Source organism: Geotrypetes seraphini, chromosome 5 (assembly GCF_902459505.1).
Source record: "Geotrypetes seraphini chromosome 5, aGeoSer1.1, whole genome shotgun sequence".
Taxonomy (NCBI): Eukaryota; Metazoa; Chordata; class Amphibia; order Gymnophiona; family Dermophiidae; genus Geotrypetes; species Geotrypetes seraphini.
In genome coordinates, this window is record NC_047088.1 from 211930464 (window position 1) to 211946706 (window position 16243).

The 16243-nt window shown below is 45.0% G+C and overlaps 1 protein-coding gene across 3 annotated transcripts in view; it reads right to left on the bottom strand.

Moving 5' to 3' along the window:
* SLC4A10 (solute carrier family 4 member 10) overlaps positions 1–16042 on the bottom strand; it is a 337291-nt gene extending 321249 nt beyond the window's left edge. For 2 of the 3 annotated variants that reach the window (XM_033945952.1, XM_033945954.1), the window contains exon 1: positions 15812–16041. In XM_033945952.1, coding sequence (XP_033801843.1) covers positions 15812–15859 — 48 coding nt within the window. In that variant the 5' untranslated portion in view covers positions 15860–16041. Of the gene's footprint in view, positions 1–15811 lie in introns of all 3 variants that reach the window. The other variant, XM_033945953.1, reaches the window with a different exon arrangement.
* Between the last annotated feature and the right edge of the window lie 201 nt (positions 16043–16243).

Sequence of the window (16243 nt, forward strand, 5' to 3'; positions counted from 1 at the left end):
ATCACCACTAAAGGGGAGGGTAGATAAGTATTAGATATCCAAAGAAGTATGTAATTGGGGATTTTTTTGTGTCTTGTCTATTGTTTTATTGTGTATAATGATTTGTACCTTGCTTAGAACTGTGGGATAATGTAGGCTATATAAATAATTTAAATAAATAAAAAACCCTTTTATCAAGCAGCACTAGAGATTTTTACCACCACCCCTCCCCCACCCCAGGGGATAGGATAGGGAGGAGAGGAATTGGAGGAAGCCTCTCCTTAATTTCTGCTCTCGGCCCCAGAATGTCTAACTCCAGACCTGCATAATGGTCAAGGTGATGATCTATAAGTCTCTCCATCTCTCCCACAATCCACAAGCAAAGCAACCAGTCTTTCAAAGTGAATCTATTGCTCTGTTTCCATTTGGCAACCGTTTTACTTTTTGCTGCCACCAAAGACATGCATTTTAACCTTTTTTGCCACTTAAGTCTTATCATATCTCCACAAGATTTGGAAAAAGGTGCCTCGTTTCTTCCCACATAAATTAGAAGCTGTGTCTGGGAACATGGCTTTTAATCTCTCATGAGTATACAGTAGTACCACCTAGTTACCACTTTATATACATTTTCCTTCAACAATACACAAATTGAAGCCTTTACATATCAACAGTCTTCCATTCCCTAACACTCAAATCCCCCCATTGATGCATAAAATGACGTTTCTGAAACATGTTTCCTCTAATAACACAAAATGGAAAGCAGCGCTCCCAAATTTTAAGTTGTCAAAATGTTCCATATCCTCAGAGTCATCTTTAAGCCACTCCTGTGTTCTAATGTAATGTCGTAGCTGTAAATAGGGGGAAAATACCCACTAGGCAAATCATACTTACTCTGCAACTCCTCAAACATTAGTAAACACCCATCTAACAAATCCCTGAATCTGGCACTCCCCATCTCCCACTTTGCAAATGCCCCTTTCACATGCCCGCTGCAAAGGATGGTCTATGACTAATTGGTGCTAAAGATTATTTATCCAGGTTTACACAATCTTAGCCTAAAAATACCAAAGCTCCATCAAATATCCCATAAAAGGGTTCAATATAAGTTTTCTATAATCCCTGGAATGAAGGGAAGCCCAAAGAAGATGTTTCAAAGCATAATTCAGAAAATACGTTTGTTCCATTTGTATCCCTACCTTGTAATCCAACCTCCCACTCCGAAAACAACTTTTCTTGGTATGCCCAACAATATAATAAAATGTTGGTAATTCCTCTACCCCCCTACTTCTGTTGATTGTCACATTAATGCCCTATTAAGCAGTGGTTGCCTCCCCCGCCCTCCTCCAAATAAATTGATTGGTTCTCCTTGTAGTTTAATAGAGCCTCCCGAGGCACCCTAATCAGTAATGTTTGAAATAAAAATAATAGTTATGGATGTACATTCATCTCAATTATCGCTATGCACCCCCAGCCTCCCTTCCACTTCCATAAATCCTTACAGATCTGATGGAAGATTCTTACATAATTCAGGGAGTACAACTGTGTTAAATCCTGGGGAACATAAACCTCCAAATGTTAGAAGCTAATATTAGTCAATTTAAATGGAAAATTTTGTGTAAACAGTGCTTCCTCTCCCTCTCCTTCCACTGTAATAATTCCCACTAGCTCTGACTTGTCTAGATTTACCTAAAACCCCACAACTTTCTGATCCTCCTTAAGCTCAAACGTAATCATAGGTAAAGTTGATCCCGGGGAACACATATAAAATATGTCATCTGTGTAAAAATTGATTTTGTGCTTCAGTTATCCTACCAACACTCCTTTTATATCAACATTAGAATGTATCTACAGAGTTAGCAGTTCCACTGACAGCTCAAAAAGTACAGTATCAATTGGGAAGGTCTCTGTATATCTCTCTTGATTTTCAGCTATGCTAATGAACTCTCACATAGCTTCACAATCCATAAACAGAAATTAAGTCTAAAACTCCATCCTACTAAAGATATGCCATAGAAAAGTCAAAATAACCCTATCAAAGGCTTTCTCTTTGTCAATTGCCACAAATCTAATCTAATCTAATCTAAACCTTAAGTTTATATACCGCATCATCTCCATGAGAATGGAGCTCGACACGGTTTACAAGAACTTAAAATAGTGGGTAGAGAAGAAGAAAAAGGATTACATGAACTTATGTGTAGAAGGGGGGAGAGAAAGGGGGGAAGGATAGAGCTACAATTTGCTGAAAAGCCAGGTTTTCAGTTGTTTGCGGAATAACTGAAGGGAGCTCAGGTTCCGCAGCGGGGTGGTGAGGTCATTCCAAAGACCTGTGATTTTGAAGAGAAGGGATTTTCCCAGTTTGCCTGAATAGTGGATGCCGCGTGGAGAGGGGAAGGCTAGTTTAAGCCTTTGGGCAGTTCTGGAGGAGTCGGGACTGGAGGAGTTGAAAGACAGTGGGATAAGAGGAGGCAGGATTCCATGAATGATCTTGAAAGCCAGGCAGGAACATTTGAAATGGATTCTGGAGATTATTGGGAGCCAGTGAAGTTTGGCAAGGAGTGGGGAGGCATGGTCAGACTTGCGTTTTGAGAAGATCAGTTTGGCTGCAGTATTCTGGATTAGCTGGAGTCTTAGAATACTTTTTTTTGATAGATTTAAGTAGATGGCATTGCAGTAATCTAGTTTGGAGAGGATGATGGATTAGACAAGGATGGCAAAGTGTTGTTGGCTGAAGTAGGATCTAGCTTTCCTCAGCATGTGAAGGCTGAAAAAGCATGATTTTGCCAAGGAGTTGAGCTGGTCATTGAGGGAGAGAGAGGAATCGATAGTGATACCAAGGACCTTGCATGAGAACTCGAGCTGTAGTGTATCGCCTGTGGGTAGTGCGAAAAGTGTGGGCAGAAAATTCTTATAATAGTATGCATCCCAAAGAATATTTAGGGCTCCTTTTACTAAGCTGCTATAGCAGTTTTAGCGCACGCTGAATTGCCGCACGCGCTAGGCCTTAATGCCAGCATTGAGCTGGCGTTAGTTTTAGCCGCGTAGCGCGGGTTTAACGTGTGCTAAAATCCTGCATGCGCTAAAAACCCCATCATAGCTTAGTATAAAGAGTCCTTAGTGTCTGTCTAACATTGTAATTGTAAATGACAGCAGTTAAAGACCCGTATGGTCCAGCACCTGTCTCGTAGAAACAAAGCCAGATTGCTCTGGGTGAACCAGATTAGGGAGAGATCTAGGCAGTCTCTCTGCCATTATTTCCAATAAAATTTTTACATTCAAATTAAGGAGAGAGATGGGCCTGTACGAACCACAAACCATCACATCTTTGGTTTCAGAATGACCAAAATACCTGCCTCTCACATACTGTTTAGTAGGGGGCCTCCTCGGTGTCCCATATCCTACACTCCACAAGAAAGAACTTATCTACCCTGTAAAGATTTTGTAAAACTTAACAGACAATTTGTCCACACCTGCTCTAAGTTTTTTTAATGGCCCATTCAATAAAGAGCATCCAACAGATGACACCTGAGGTAAAACAACTGTATTTAAAACATTTCTACAGCACTGTCAGCCACCCCCATCCTTGTAATACAATTGTCTAAGCTAATTTTCAAATTGTTCCCAGATTGTCATATTCATATAATCACATTATATTTACCCTTTATTTTGTGGATTACCTGAGAAATATGTCTTCCCCTTAAATGAGCCAACATCTTCCCTTATTATCAAGTTCAAAAAAAAATTGTTTCTAACTACTGTTAAGAACATATATTTCTATCTGCAATCATTTGAGCTCATTTCTGCATTGTTGCAATAGCATGATGACATCTGAAGTGGACTGGATCTGATGTAGACGCTGTAAGACTAGTAAATGTTCTCTAACTTCCCTCTCCCTAGCCCTCTTTTTATATATTTTTTGTGTTTCACATTTCATAAGATGTATTCGGACTACAACCTTGAGGAAAAAATTGTCACAGTCGGCTGAGATAGGAGGCGGGAGGGATCCCTCCTGTCCTGGCCCACCACTGGACCACCAAGTCTTACAGCAGACCCGGTGGCCTGCAAGGCAGCAGGAGGGAAGGAAAGGGGACAGGGAAGGGAAGGGAGGGAAGGGGACAGTGTGCAGAGCTTGGCAGGGCGGGGAGGGAGGGAGCTGGGTGCAGAGCCGAGTAGGGCACTTCAATTTTTCTTCCTTTTTGAGGGGGAAAAGGGCTACATCGGCTTATAGTCGGGTCAGCTTATATTTGAGTATATACACTATGGGGTTAATAATTAAAAAAAACGTCTAAAAAGTGTCCTAAATGGCTACTTGGATGATCAAAAAGCCTGATAGTCCAAGTACCCATAACCAAAGCTGGTTTTTAGACGTATCTAAAAAGAGCTTAGGTCTTTCCCCTGCCTCTAAACGCACAGAGAGAAAAGAGGTGTGTTTAGATGAGGGGAAAGGGCGGGCAGTGGGCGGGAGGTGGGCCGACCTACACCTAGGCGTACAACACCTATAACTAAAACAATTTAGTCGGCACTGACCTGTTTGACTTAGACGAAAGAAAACCAGGTCTAAGTGCCAAAAAAGGGGCCACTGAGCTGATGGCCGCTGGCGCCATCAGTTCAGCGGCTGGTAACCTAACCATCGCGGCAGGAAAGATGCCTCATCTCCCCTACCGCGATGCCATCATACTTAGGCCCAGGAGGGGCCTAAGGCTCCCGGGCCTATTCTGATTGGCCCAGGCGCCTTAGGCCCCACCTGTGGGCGGGCCTTTGGGATGGCTGGGCCAATCCGGCCTCATTCTGCCAGTGGCTACCTGCCGGACAGGCGGGTTTGGGCAACCGTCTGTCCGGCCAACTTCAAACCAGGTACGGGGAAAGGGGGTGGGGGGGTCGTGGGGGTCAGCTGGGGGGTCGCGGGTCAGCCGGGGGGGCGGTCAGGGGTTCTGGGGGAGGCTGACATTGGGGGGAGGGGGGTTCATCGAGGGCAGGAAGGCCTGGGATCCCTCCTGCCCGTAATGTAATGGGGGGTGGGGGTGGGGGGTCGCCTGGGCCAGGAGGGCTTGGGCTCCCTCCTGGCCCGATCGAGTCGGGGAGGGTCACGGCTGCAGCAGGGCAAGAGGGCTTGGGCTCCCTCTTGCCCCGATCAAGTCGGGGTGTCGGGTACTCAGCGGGGCAAGAGGGCTTGGGCTCCCTCTTGCCCCGATATGTTGGGGGTGCCGCGGTTGGCTGGGGCAAGAGGGCTTGAGCTCCCTCTTGCCCCGATGTTGTCGGGAGGGGGGGTTGCGGTTTGCCATGGCAGGAGGGCTTGGGCACCCTCCTGCCTGGATGGTTGTGGGGAGGGAGGGTATTCTGTAACCGGTGTTGTTTTTGACAGACACCGGTTACACAATCCAGCTTTTAGGCGAAGGACTGGCTCCTCCTTCGCCTAAAAGCCCTTCTGTTGGACGTTTGCGGCTTAGACGTTGTTTTGATTTATTATGGCTAAAATGTGTAGACGTGGTGTGGGTGTACCTTTAGACATAGTGGAGATTGGGCGTTTAGGCAAAGGAAGGCCATAATCAAAACATGGACGTTTGTTTTGGTTATGGACACTTTCCCTGCTTCTGGTTTGAACGGTTAGGGACTTAGGCCAAAAGGGGACTTAGATGCTTTTTTTGATTATGCCCCTCCACGTATGTGGAGGGATGAGGCAACTACCACACATCTACTAAATCTAAATTCAAAGTTAAATCCAGTAACCTCTTCTGAAACTGACTACCCTCTTCCCCCCCCCCCCCACCCCTACCCACCTTTTGAATCATCTAAATACTCCTCAGGGGTCAAATTAAAATCATCTTCCAGTATAATTGCCTTTTTAACAATATCTAAAATGTGTTCTTTAATTGCTTGAAAGAAGTCACCTTGTCCATTATTTAAATGTTAACAAAAGTAATATTTTTCCCTTGAACCCTTCTACCAACTGCTAAACATGTACCTTGCGGGTCTCTATATTGTAAATCTCCCCCTTCTCAAAGACCCTCTTATGGAGGAGTAGGGAGAAGAGAGAGAAAAAGGGAAGGAGATGCAGGAAGGAAGTGGGGAGGAGAGAAAGAGAGGAGCAGATACTGAATGGAAATGAAGAGAGGGTGCAGATGCTGGATGAATGTGGGCAGAAAGAGGAGAAGATGCTGGACGGAAGGGGTAGAAAAAGAAGGCACATGATGGAAGGAGGGGATAAATAATAAAAGGGAACATGGTGAATGGAGTAGAGGATAAAGTTAGTGACATTATGGAGGGGATGAGGGAAAGATGTGGCAAGTTATAGGTAGACAAGAGTTAAATGGGAAATTGAGAACTGAATAGTAAGAGGTACATAATAAAAAATAAAAAAGGTCTAAAAACCTGCCTAAATCGGCACTTGGATGGTCAAAAAGACAGGTTGTCCAAGTACCAATAATGGAACAGGGTTTTAGATGTATCTAAAACCAGCTTAGGCCTTTTCCCTGCCTTTGTGTGCCCAGAGCAGAAAGGGGCATAAGGCGGGAGGTGGGCAGGATGTGGGCCAACCTACACTTAGTTGTCCAGCAGCCATAATTGAAAAGTTTGACAGGTTGCCTGGACGGAACTTATACGTTTTGACTTAGACCAAGTCAAAACAGGTATAAAGTTCTGGATCGGGCCACTGAGCTGATCAGCTCAGCAGCCCAGGCAACCTATCCACCACCAAATGATCATGGCAGGAAAGATGTCCAGTCCCTCCTGCCAACACCCTGTGAACCTCCCCCCCCCCAATGATTGGTGGCAGGAGGGATGCCAAGTCCCTCCTACCGACACTCCGCGAACCTCCCCAAAAGGAGGGGCCTAGGAGATCTGGCCAATTGAAACCTTAAGCCACTCCCAGTGCATCCCAGAATGCACTGGGAGATGGGCCTAACATTCTAGTTGGCCCAAGTGCCTAAGACCCTTCCTACAGGAGGTCTCAAGCGCCTGGGCCAATCAAGCCCTTAGGCCCTTCCCTGGTGTAGCCCAACATGCACCTGGAAGGGGGAGGCCTGCCATTCCTTTGAAGGTGGGCCTGCCAGCCAGATGCTAGCAGGAGTTGGCTGGCTGGTCAACCAAAGCAGGTTAGGGGGGTCCGAGTGGGGTTAGAGGGAGTCCTGGTGCAAGTGGGGGGTCTAGGTGGGGATGGGACAAACCTTTGGGGGGGAGGTCTTTGGGGGGGCAAACTTTCAGGGGGGTTGGGGGTGTGTCGGCAGGAGGGAAGGTCTAGTTTCGAGCGTTTGGGACTTAGTCAATTTTTTTTTTTTTCAAGAATAGGGCTTAAAGGTAGACGTAGTGGCGGTCTGGGCGATTAAACTCCTGAATGTACAAGTACGCCATTCTCAAAAATAAAACACATTATGGACATTTTTTTCAAAAATGGACATGTCTCTGCTTTTGACCAAAAGGGGACTTAGACCTTTTTTTAAATTATGCCCCTCCATGAATTTAATCTAGACAGATGCAGAAAATAAATTGAGAAGGAAGATGAGGGAAGAAAAGGGAAGGGAGAAGAAAGAGTGAAATGTCACACGATGGGGGTAGGGTGTGGAGAGGGAAGGGAAGAAGAGAGTGAAATGCCAGACCTTGGGGGTGTGGGAGAGGGAAGGGAAGGCGAGGAGAGATATGCCAGACCATTGGGGAAGGGAAGGGAAGAAGATGGATGCCAGGGATGGGGGTGAAGGGAGAGGCAGACAGATTCTGGAAGGGGCATAAAAGGAGAGATGATGTCATATAGAAGGGGCAGAGAGAGGTCAGACAGTGGATGGAAGGAAGAGAGTGACGAGAAGATGAGGAAAGCAGAAACCAGAGAAGACATTTTAGCTGTATTGATAAATAATTATAAATAGAAAATTTAAATAACATGATCATTTTATTGGACTAATTGTAATACATTTTTGACTAATTCAGAGACCAAAACCCCCTTCCTCAGGTCAGGACGAGATACCGTAACAGCAGTATACTTTACTGCCTGAAAAAAAGAGGTTTTATCCTCTGAAGGCTAATTGAAAAATGTATTAGTCCAATAAAATGGTGTCATCTTATTTTCCCTTTTTGGCCCTCTTTTATGAAGTCACATTAGGCTTTTTTATTGCCAGCTGTGGCAATATTAGCTCCGACGCTCATAGGAATTCTATGACCATGGGAGCGTTTATTGCCACGGCTGGCAATAAAAAAGCCTAACGCGGCTTTATAAAAGGGGTTGTTTAGTTGTTAATTTGTAAAGTGATGATTGCTATTTCTCTGTTTTTTCAAATTTTCATCTGCTATCTTTATATTTTGCACATTATTAGGGGACATGCATCATTGTTTCTGTGGTGTTGCATTGTATGCAGAGTGCAGCTTCTTGGTGGTTCAGTTTAACTTTTGTCTACATATTTCTATTTTACCTCCCCTCCCCCCTTTTACAAAACTGTAGCGCGGTTTTTATCACCGGCTATGGCTCATGAGCTTCGGAGCTGTTACTACCATGGCAGTGCTAAAAACTGAACTATGGTTTTGTAAAAAAAAAAAAGGGGGGGGTAGTTTGTGATTACATATTCCATACAGGGCGAAGGTTTTTTCTGTGTTCTATGTGTATGAAAGACATGGGGCTAAATTCATTAAGGACACCGATCATGTACCGACCATTTTGCGACCCGATTTTCCTCCGACCCAATTCACTAATCTCGTGGCCAATCATTCTCCAATCTAATTCGCGAATACAAATGAGGGGAAACGGCATGTAAAGTAGGCAGGCAGTGATTCACTAACAAAAAACTGGAACACCGACTGGGATGGCAGATCAAGAAACAAGCGACTCCTGAGGACCAGTCGCTCACATTCTTTCCGACTGCATCTCCTGCTCTCTGCCCCAACTTTCCTGCTCTCTGCTTTAATTGCCACCCTGGTACTGCCCTGACTTGCAGCCCTGCTTTTGCCCCAACTCTCCTTGCCTTCCCCGCAGTGCAAACCCATGGTTTTAACCCGTGGGTTTAAAGCGGGTTAAAACCATGGACTCGCAAAGTAAAAAAAAAGGTTGCTACTCTGTAAGCATGTACAGACCATCTACAGATGGTCTGCGCATGCGTCGAGATTGCTATTCAGTGATCCATGCAATCGGTTGGCGTGATTACGATCATCCCCATTTGCATGAGGACATGTCGTGAATTAGCCCCCGGCCAAGGATCGGACCCGGATCGGATCGGTAGGGGAGTTTAGTGAATCTGGCCCATGGTTCTCTGTTAGCACTGACTGTGAAGGATCAATCTGTACTAGTCTGGCTTGTTTAGTTTTACAATGGGTGTATTGTCGTTCTACTGCTCACTGCAGTATGTAAGATGCCGCCTTTTCCTAGGAACACTCTAGTTGTGTGACATGTGGGTTGTTACTAAAAATCATGTTTTTCATATAGATGAGTGAGGTGTCAAAAAATGATGGGCCCCAGGTGTCACATATGCTAGGTACTGATCAGTGAAGATAAATGGAATAATTCCTCTATCTATTAATTAATTTTCGTTGGCACATTACAGCACAGCATAAGACTTTATCACACAATGAAGGTTTTTTGCCAGTGAGGTGAACGCTCGACCATCTCTTTGAGCCGTTTTGGTGAGGTGGGAGGGCCCTTTCTGAGGCTTTTTCCTTCATTTTTTGGATTGAGTTAGGTCTATGCTATTCCTGTCTTACATTTTTGGACATCTTCACATTCAGTGTTGAAAGTGTTTACTCTATCTAACATATGCTAGGTACACCACTGCATGTCAGATCTAAACTTTATTTGATTGTCTCTAACCTTGATGGACCTTGGTGCTTTATTACATCTACTTCGGATTATGTATTCTGGCCCCCTTCTACACATTAAAATGATAAAGTATAGCAGCTTTACCTCTATTCATGATAGGCTCTAAGGGAGAACAATGACAGAAGAGTGAGTAATTGAGAACTGGACTATCTGCATTCAAATTCAACCTTTTTTGGCAGTATATAAATAAGCGAATGGAAATGAAAACAGTATAACTTTTTTTAATGACTTTTCTATCTTTGTAAGTACATTGTCCAGCAAAACTGACGCCTTGAAAGTAGGGGAGTCAAAATACAGTTTATGGTATAATTAGAGAGGGGTGTAGGAAACTTTCACCTGATAGGCTAGGGCTTCCAAAATCTGCCCCCCAACAATCGGAGATATTCAGGATATTCACAATTAGAGACTTTTTTTTAATCAAGCTGAATAGTGGGGGGGCCGATGTGGTAAATGCACCGAAGCCCATAGAGACTGAATGGACTTCAGTGCATTTGATGAATGTCACTTCCTACTGCAGTTTGATCAGAGAGACCCTTACCCCCCTCTTTTACTAGCCTATCTAGAGTGCACTAATGATTAGCGAACGCTAAATGCTAACGCGCCCATTATATTTCATAGACGCATTAGCATTAAGTGCGTGCGAAACGCTAGCTCGCTAAATCGGTTAGTGCGCCTCAGTAAAAGGACCCCTCAGTATGCAAATCTGCATACAATTTAGACTCAATATACGCAAATTGTTCATGAATATTCACCGTGGATATCCTGAAACTCCAGCTAGCTCCTGGACAATGTTGGGAAGCTCTGTTGTAGAAATTTGACTGCTGGTGGGCTCTTTGACAACGTTGGTTTCTGTGATCTTACTCTTTGTGTCTGCACCACCTTCAATAGATGAACCTGTTTAATCCAACACTCAGGCTCTCCCACACATCATGTCTTACCACAAAGTTTATAATGATCTAAATAATAGCAAAAGCTGTTGCTCTAATATCTTTCTGGCTATGCTTTTGTAACCATTACCAACCTATCAGTATAGACATCCTCGGTGGCTGGGGAGATATAGCCTATTGGTTTCTAAGTGACTACCTGTGGCCTGCTGTGTTGCTAACTCATGGTTCTTTCTAGAGAACGACACAGGGACAACTTTTTCCCCATCCCCACAGGAACTCAATTTCTCCGCCCCATCCCCATGAGTTTTGTTGCTGTCCCCGTCCCATTCCTGTGAGCTCTGCCTTAACTACACAAGCCTTGAACGCTTATGATTTTAAAGTGTTTTTAGGCTTGTGCAGATGAGGACGGTGCTTAGGCATTGGTGGAATGAGGCATTATGACATCACAGTCTGAGCTCTAGAATGTTGCTACTTATGACTTTAAAGTGTTTGAGGCTTGTGCAGATGAGGACAGAGCTTGCAGGAATGGGGCAGGGGCAGGAAAAGAACTCGCCAGGACAGGATGGGGAAATGAGTTCCTACGGCGATGGGGAAAAACTTGTCCCCGTATCATTTTCCAATTCTTCCATCCTCCCCTTGTCTTCTCCTTATCACTTCTCCCCTCTGCTCTAATCTAATCTAATCTAAACCTTAAGTTTATATACCGCATCATCTCCATGAGAATGGAGCTCGACACGGTTTACAAGAACTTAAAATAGTGGGTAGAGAAGAAGAAAAAGGATTACATGAACTTATGTGTAGAAGGGGGGAGAGAAAGGGGGGAAGGATAGAGCTACAATTTGCTGAAAAGCCAGGTTTTCAGTTGTTTGCAGAATAACTGAAGGGAGCTCAGGTTCCACAGCGGGGTGGTGAGGTCGTTCCAAAGACCTGTGATTTTGAAGAGAAGGGATTTTCCCAGTTTGCCTGAATAGTGGATGCCGCATGGAGAGGGGAAGGCTAGTTTAAGCCTTTGGGCAGTTCTGGAGGAGTCGGGACTGGAGGAGTTGAAAGACAGTGGGATAAGAGGAGGCAGGATTCCGTGAATGATCTTGAAAGCCAGGCAGGAACATTTGAAATGGATTCTGGAGATTATTGGGAGCCAATGAAGTTTGGCAAGGAGTGGGGAGGCATGGTCAGACTTGCGTTTTGAGAAGATCAGTTTGGCTGCAGTATTCTGGATTAGCTGGAGTCTTAGAATACTTTTTTTTTTAATAGATTTAAGTAGATGGCGTTGCAGTAATCTAGTTTGGAGAGGATGATGGATTGGACAAGGATGGCAAAGTGTTGTTGGCTGAAGTAGGATCTAGCTTTCCTCAGCATGTGAAGGCTGAAAAAGCATGATTTTGCCAAGGAATTGAGGTGGTCATTGAGGGAGAGAGAGGAATCGATAGTGATACCAAGGACCTTGCATGAGAACTCGAGCTGTAGTGTATCGCCTGTGGGTAGTGTGAAAAGTGTGGGCAGGTGTTCGAATTTTGGGCCGAGCCAGAGTAGACGTGCAACAATAGATGATATTACAAATTTTTTAACAAATGAAATGAAATTGTTTGAACAACTGCAACCTCTTATTCCTATGACCATCCACTACCTTTTACTAAGGTACGCTAGCGTTTTTAGCACACGCACAAAATTACCGCACGCTAAACCACACGGTACACTTCTAGAATAACAGCAGCTCAATGCTGGTGTTAAGGTCTAGCACGTGTGGCAATTTAGCGCGCGCTATTCCGCGAGTTAAGGCCCTAACGCACCTTAGTAAAAGGAGCCCTATATCTCTGCCAAGCATGCTTGAATTGTGGCACAGCTGTAATTGCCACTACATTGACAGCAGGATTTTCTAGGCATTCACCACCCTCTAAATAAAGACATTTTTCTTCCAAACACTTCTCCTTGTAACCTCAGATTATGATCCCTTGCCTTGCCTTGGATTATGATCCCTTGCCTTGGATTTCTTTTCTTCCCATGGAAAATTTCATCTTTCCATACTTTATCGATACCTGTCAAATCCTGGAGAATTTCTGTCATATTTCCCTTTTCTTCTTTCATCCAGCATCCCGTGCATTTTGGTCACTGCCAGCTACTTGGTATGGTGGTTAGAGCTGCAGCCTCAGCACTCTGAGGTTGTGGGTTCAAACCCTGTACTCTCCCTATGACCTTGGGCAAGTCACTTAATCCTGCACTGCCTCAGGTACATTAGATTGTAAGCTTACTGCGACAGATAGGGAAAATGCTTGAAGTACCCGTATGTAAACCACTTTGAGTGTGGTTGTATAACTACAAAAAGGTGGTATACATGTCCCAATCCATTTCCCTTACTTGTGACTTGGATTTGGCCATTATCAGATACAGGATGCTGGGCTTGATAGATCTTTGGGCTGACTCAATATATATAGCATGGCATATCTTATGTCCTATCAAACAAGAAAGAAGCAAACTAGAAACATACAGTAAAGTAGTAAATTCATATACGCAGTTTGCAAAAAAAATTATAATAATTGCTGTATTGTCAATAATAGTTTATATAAATGAGCCTCAAAGACTCCGATACAGCTTCAGTAGCTTTTGCTGACTTAAGAAGCCACCTTTATTATCATTGGCTCCGTTCAAGCTTGGGAAAAACAGAACAGTAAAAAAAACTCAAAAAAACATACCGAGAAAAACCTGTTCATCAAAAACCCAAAATGCAAAATCAGGCTTAAATGGGCACAAAAACAGCAGTATTCACCCGTTGTTTAGATCAGTGTTTCTCAACTCAGCCCCCTTGCCAGTCAGGTGTTCAGGATATCCACAATGAATATGCATAAATATGATTTGCATACATGACCTCCATTATATGCAAATTTCTTTCATTTATATTCATTGAGGATATCCCAAAAACCTGACTGTCAACGGAATACTCCAGGACCGAGTTGAGAAACACTGGCTTAGATGAAAGAAAAAAAGAAAAAAAAAATCAAACAGAACCAGCTTAGTCAGAGTGTACAAAATTTCAGTCGCTTATCTCTTGACACCATCCACCAGACCGTAGCCGCACCAGCGGTTTTAAATGTTGGATGAGTACGCCAAATTCACTGCAATCCGCTGCGACTGAAAACTCAGCTTCTCGACGAGGGCCTTGTTTCGCGGACCATGCCGCTGCGTCAAGAGAAGACCGGCAGAAAACATTACGGACTTCACTGCCGGTCTTCTCCTGACGCGGGGGCGTGGTCTGCAAAAAAAGGCCCTCGGCAAGAGCTGAGAAGTTTCCAGTCACAGTGGATTACAGTGCATTTGGCGTACTCATTCAACATTTAAAACTGCTTGTGCGGCTACGGTGGATGGTGTCCAGTGGCGTAGTAAAGGGGGCAGTCTTCCGTAGGGTGCTCGCACCCCTCCTGCTCTCTGCCTCCCCCCTGCCACACCCCTTTCCTTCCCTTCCTCCACTTGCACTGGTTTCGGTGCTCTCTGACATCACTTCCAGGACCCGCGCCTAGGACCTGACTTCAGAGAGCGCTGACGCTGACATGAGCAGCTACTTTGTGGCTGCTCGCACCGACGATAAAAAGGCACGGGGGAAGGAAAGGGGCGTGCGACACTGATGGTGTCAAGAGATAAATGACTGAAACTTTGTACACTCCGGCTAAGCTGGTTATGTTTGATTTTTTTTTTTTTTTTTTTTCATCTAAACTACGTGTGAATATTGCTGTTTTTGTGCACATTTTGAACTTTGGGTATCGAAGTTCTTGAGGCTCATTTATATTAACTATTATTGCTATAGGCTTGATGTGATAACATCAATTATTATCTTTTTTTTTTTTTTTTTTGCAAACTGCTTTTACCACATTACTATATCTTATGTTCTTATATGTGTTTTATGCCTATCTTTTGTAAGGTTTTCATACAGGCCTTATTTTAGGAACCTTTTTCTAAACCATTTCTGTCTCTCTATTCCCCTAGGCCAGGGGTAGGCAATTCCAGTCCTCGAGAGCCAGAGCCAGGTCAGGTTTTCAGGATATCCACAATGAATATGTATGAGATGGATTTGCATGCACTGCCTCCTTGAGATGCAAATCTATCTCATGCATATTTATTGTGGATATCCTGAAAACCTGACCTAGCTCCGGCACTCGAGGACCCTAGGCAGGTACAAGCCTCTGAAACTGAAAACGGTACATGTGGGTTCTCACTAATGACCTATTTAAGAATAATATCTCCCTCATTCTGCTGATGATGCTACCCGTATTAGCTCTGGTAGGTTGATTCATTTCTTTAACAGGTACCTTCTGGTTCATATGACTATTTTTAGGTTTTTTCCCTGTCAGACAACTCATTGCCTTCTAGGTAATATATAGAAATTGGATGGGTTTTGGGTTTGTTTGGTTTTTTTTGTTAATTCAAAGTGCATCATTTTTTAGCACCAAAGCTCATTTCCCAACCCGTGGCAATGTTTCCACTTTCTAAAAGCTCCCCCCACCCCTTTCATTATTTTTTTTCCTCTCCTCCATGACTTCTACCCTGTTACAGATTTTTCTATCATCTGCAAGGTCCTTAGAATGTCGCCAGTAAAGGTACTTGAAAAGAACCAATTCCAATGCTGAGCCCCTGAGGTGCCCAGAGAACCCATAATAGTCTGTACATCTGTCTTGCACTGTTTTAAGGGAGCAAGGGTTCTGTGCAGGACAAGGTTGAAGGGATCCTTCCCAGCCATACTGTCTGGTCAGTGAGGATAATTAGGAGGAGGGGGGGTGAGAGACCAGACTAAGATCTGCCAGATCATTCTCTCACTCTGTCCTACTTTGTGGGGATCTCTCTCTCTCTCTCACACACACACACACACACCAATCTGTCTTTTTTTTCTCCCACATGAGCCCCCAGGTGCCTCCTTAAAACAGAGACGTCGCACCTTTCAAACCCATCTGCGGAAGAAAGGTACAAACGCCATTCGTGATTAGCACAGACGCGACCGATCTTTGCCGATTCCTTCGGTCAGAACCCCCCCCCCCCCAACCCCCACTTCCAGCCCCTGGTCCGCAGTGACCCCCCCCCTTTCCCCCTCCCCCGAGGTGACTGCAGCACGAAGGCACATCTGCGAGGCAGAGCGCTGCGGCTTCCACTGCGGAGGAGCTTTCACAGATCTTACCGTGGGCAGCAGCGGCTCCATCTGCGCGCCTCGGTCTTTCATATCCATCTTGTCCCGCCTGTGCTGCAGCCCCTGCGAGATGCTTTTCCTGCCTGCGCGGGGGCGCTTCTCGGTGACAAGTCTCGGGCGACCCTCTCCCTGCTGTCACTCCGGGGAGGGAGGGGGGGGCGTCTCTTAGGCTGCTCGCGAGCCGGCTTTCGCTCTGCAATGCCTTCGGTGTGCCGGAGCTCTTGCTCTGTTTAGTATTCAGATCAGGTAGCTGTGAAGCAGGAGGTGCCGCCACACTTCAGCTCTCCCCCGTCACATGCTCCCCCCCCCCCCCCAAGAGGCGAGCAGATCAGGCGCGGGGCAGGTTTCAGCGGGTGAGACTCATTTCGTGAGTTCTAGGCTTATACTCGAAGCCCTCCCTTCACCTGTGCGTCTCCCGCATCT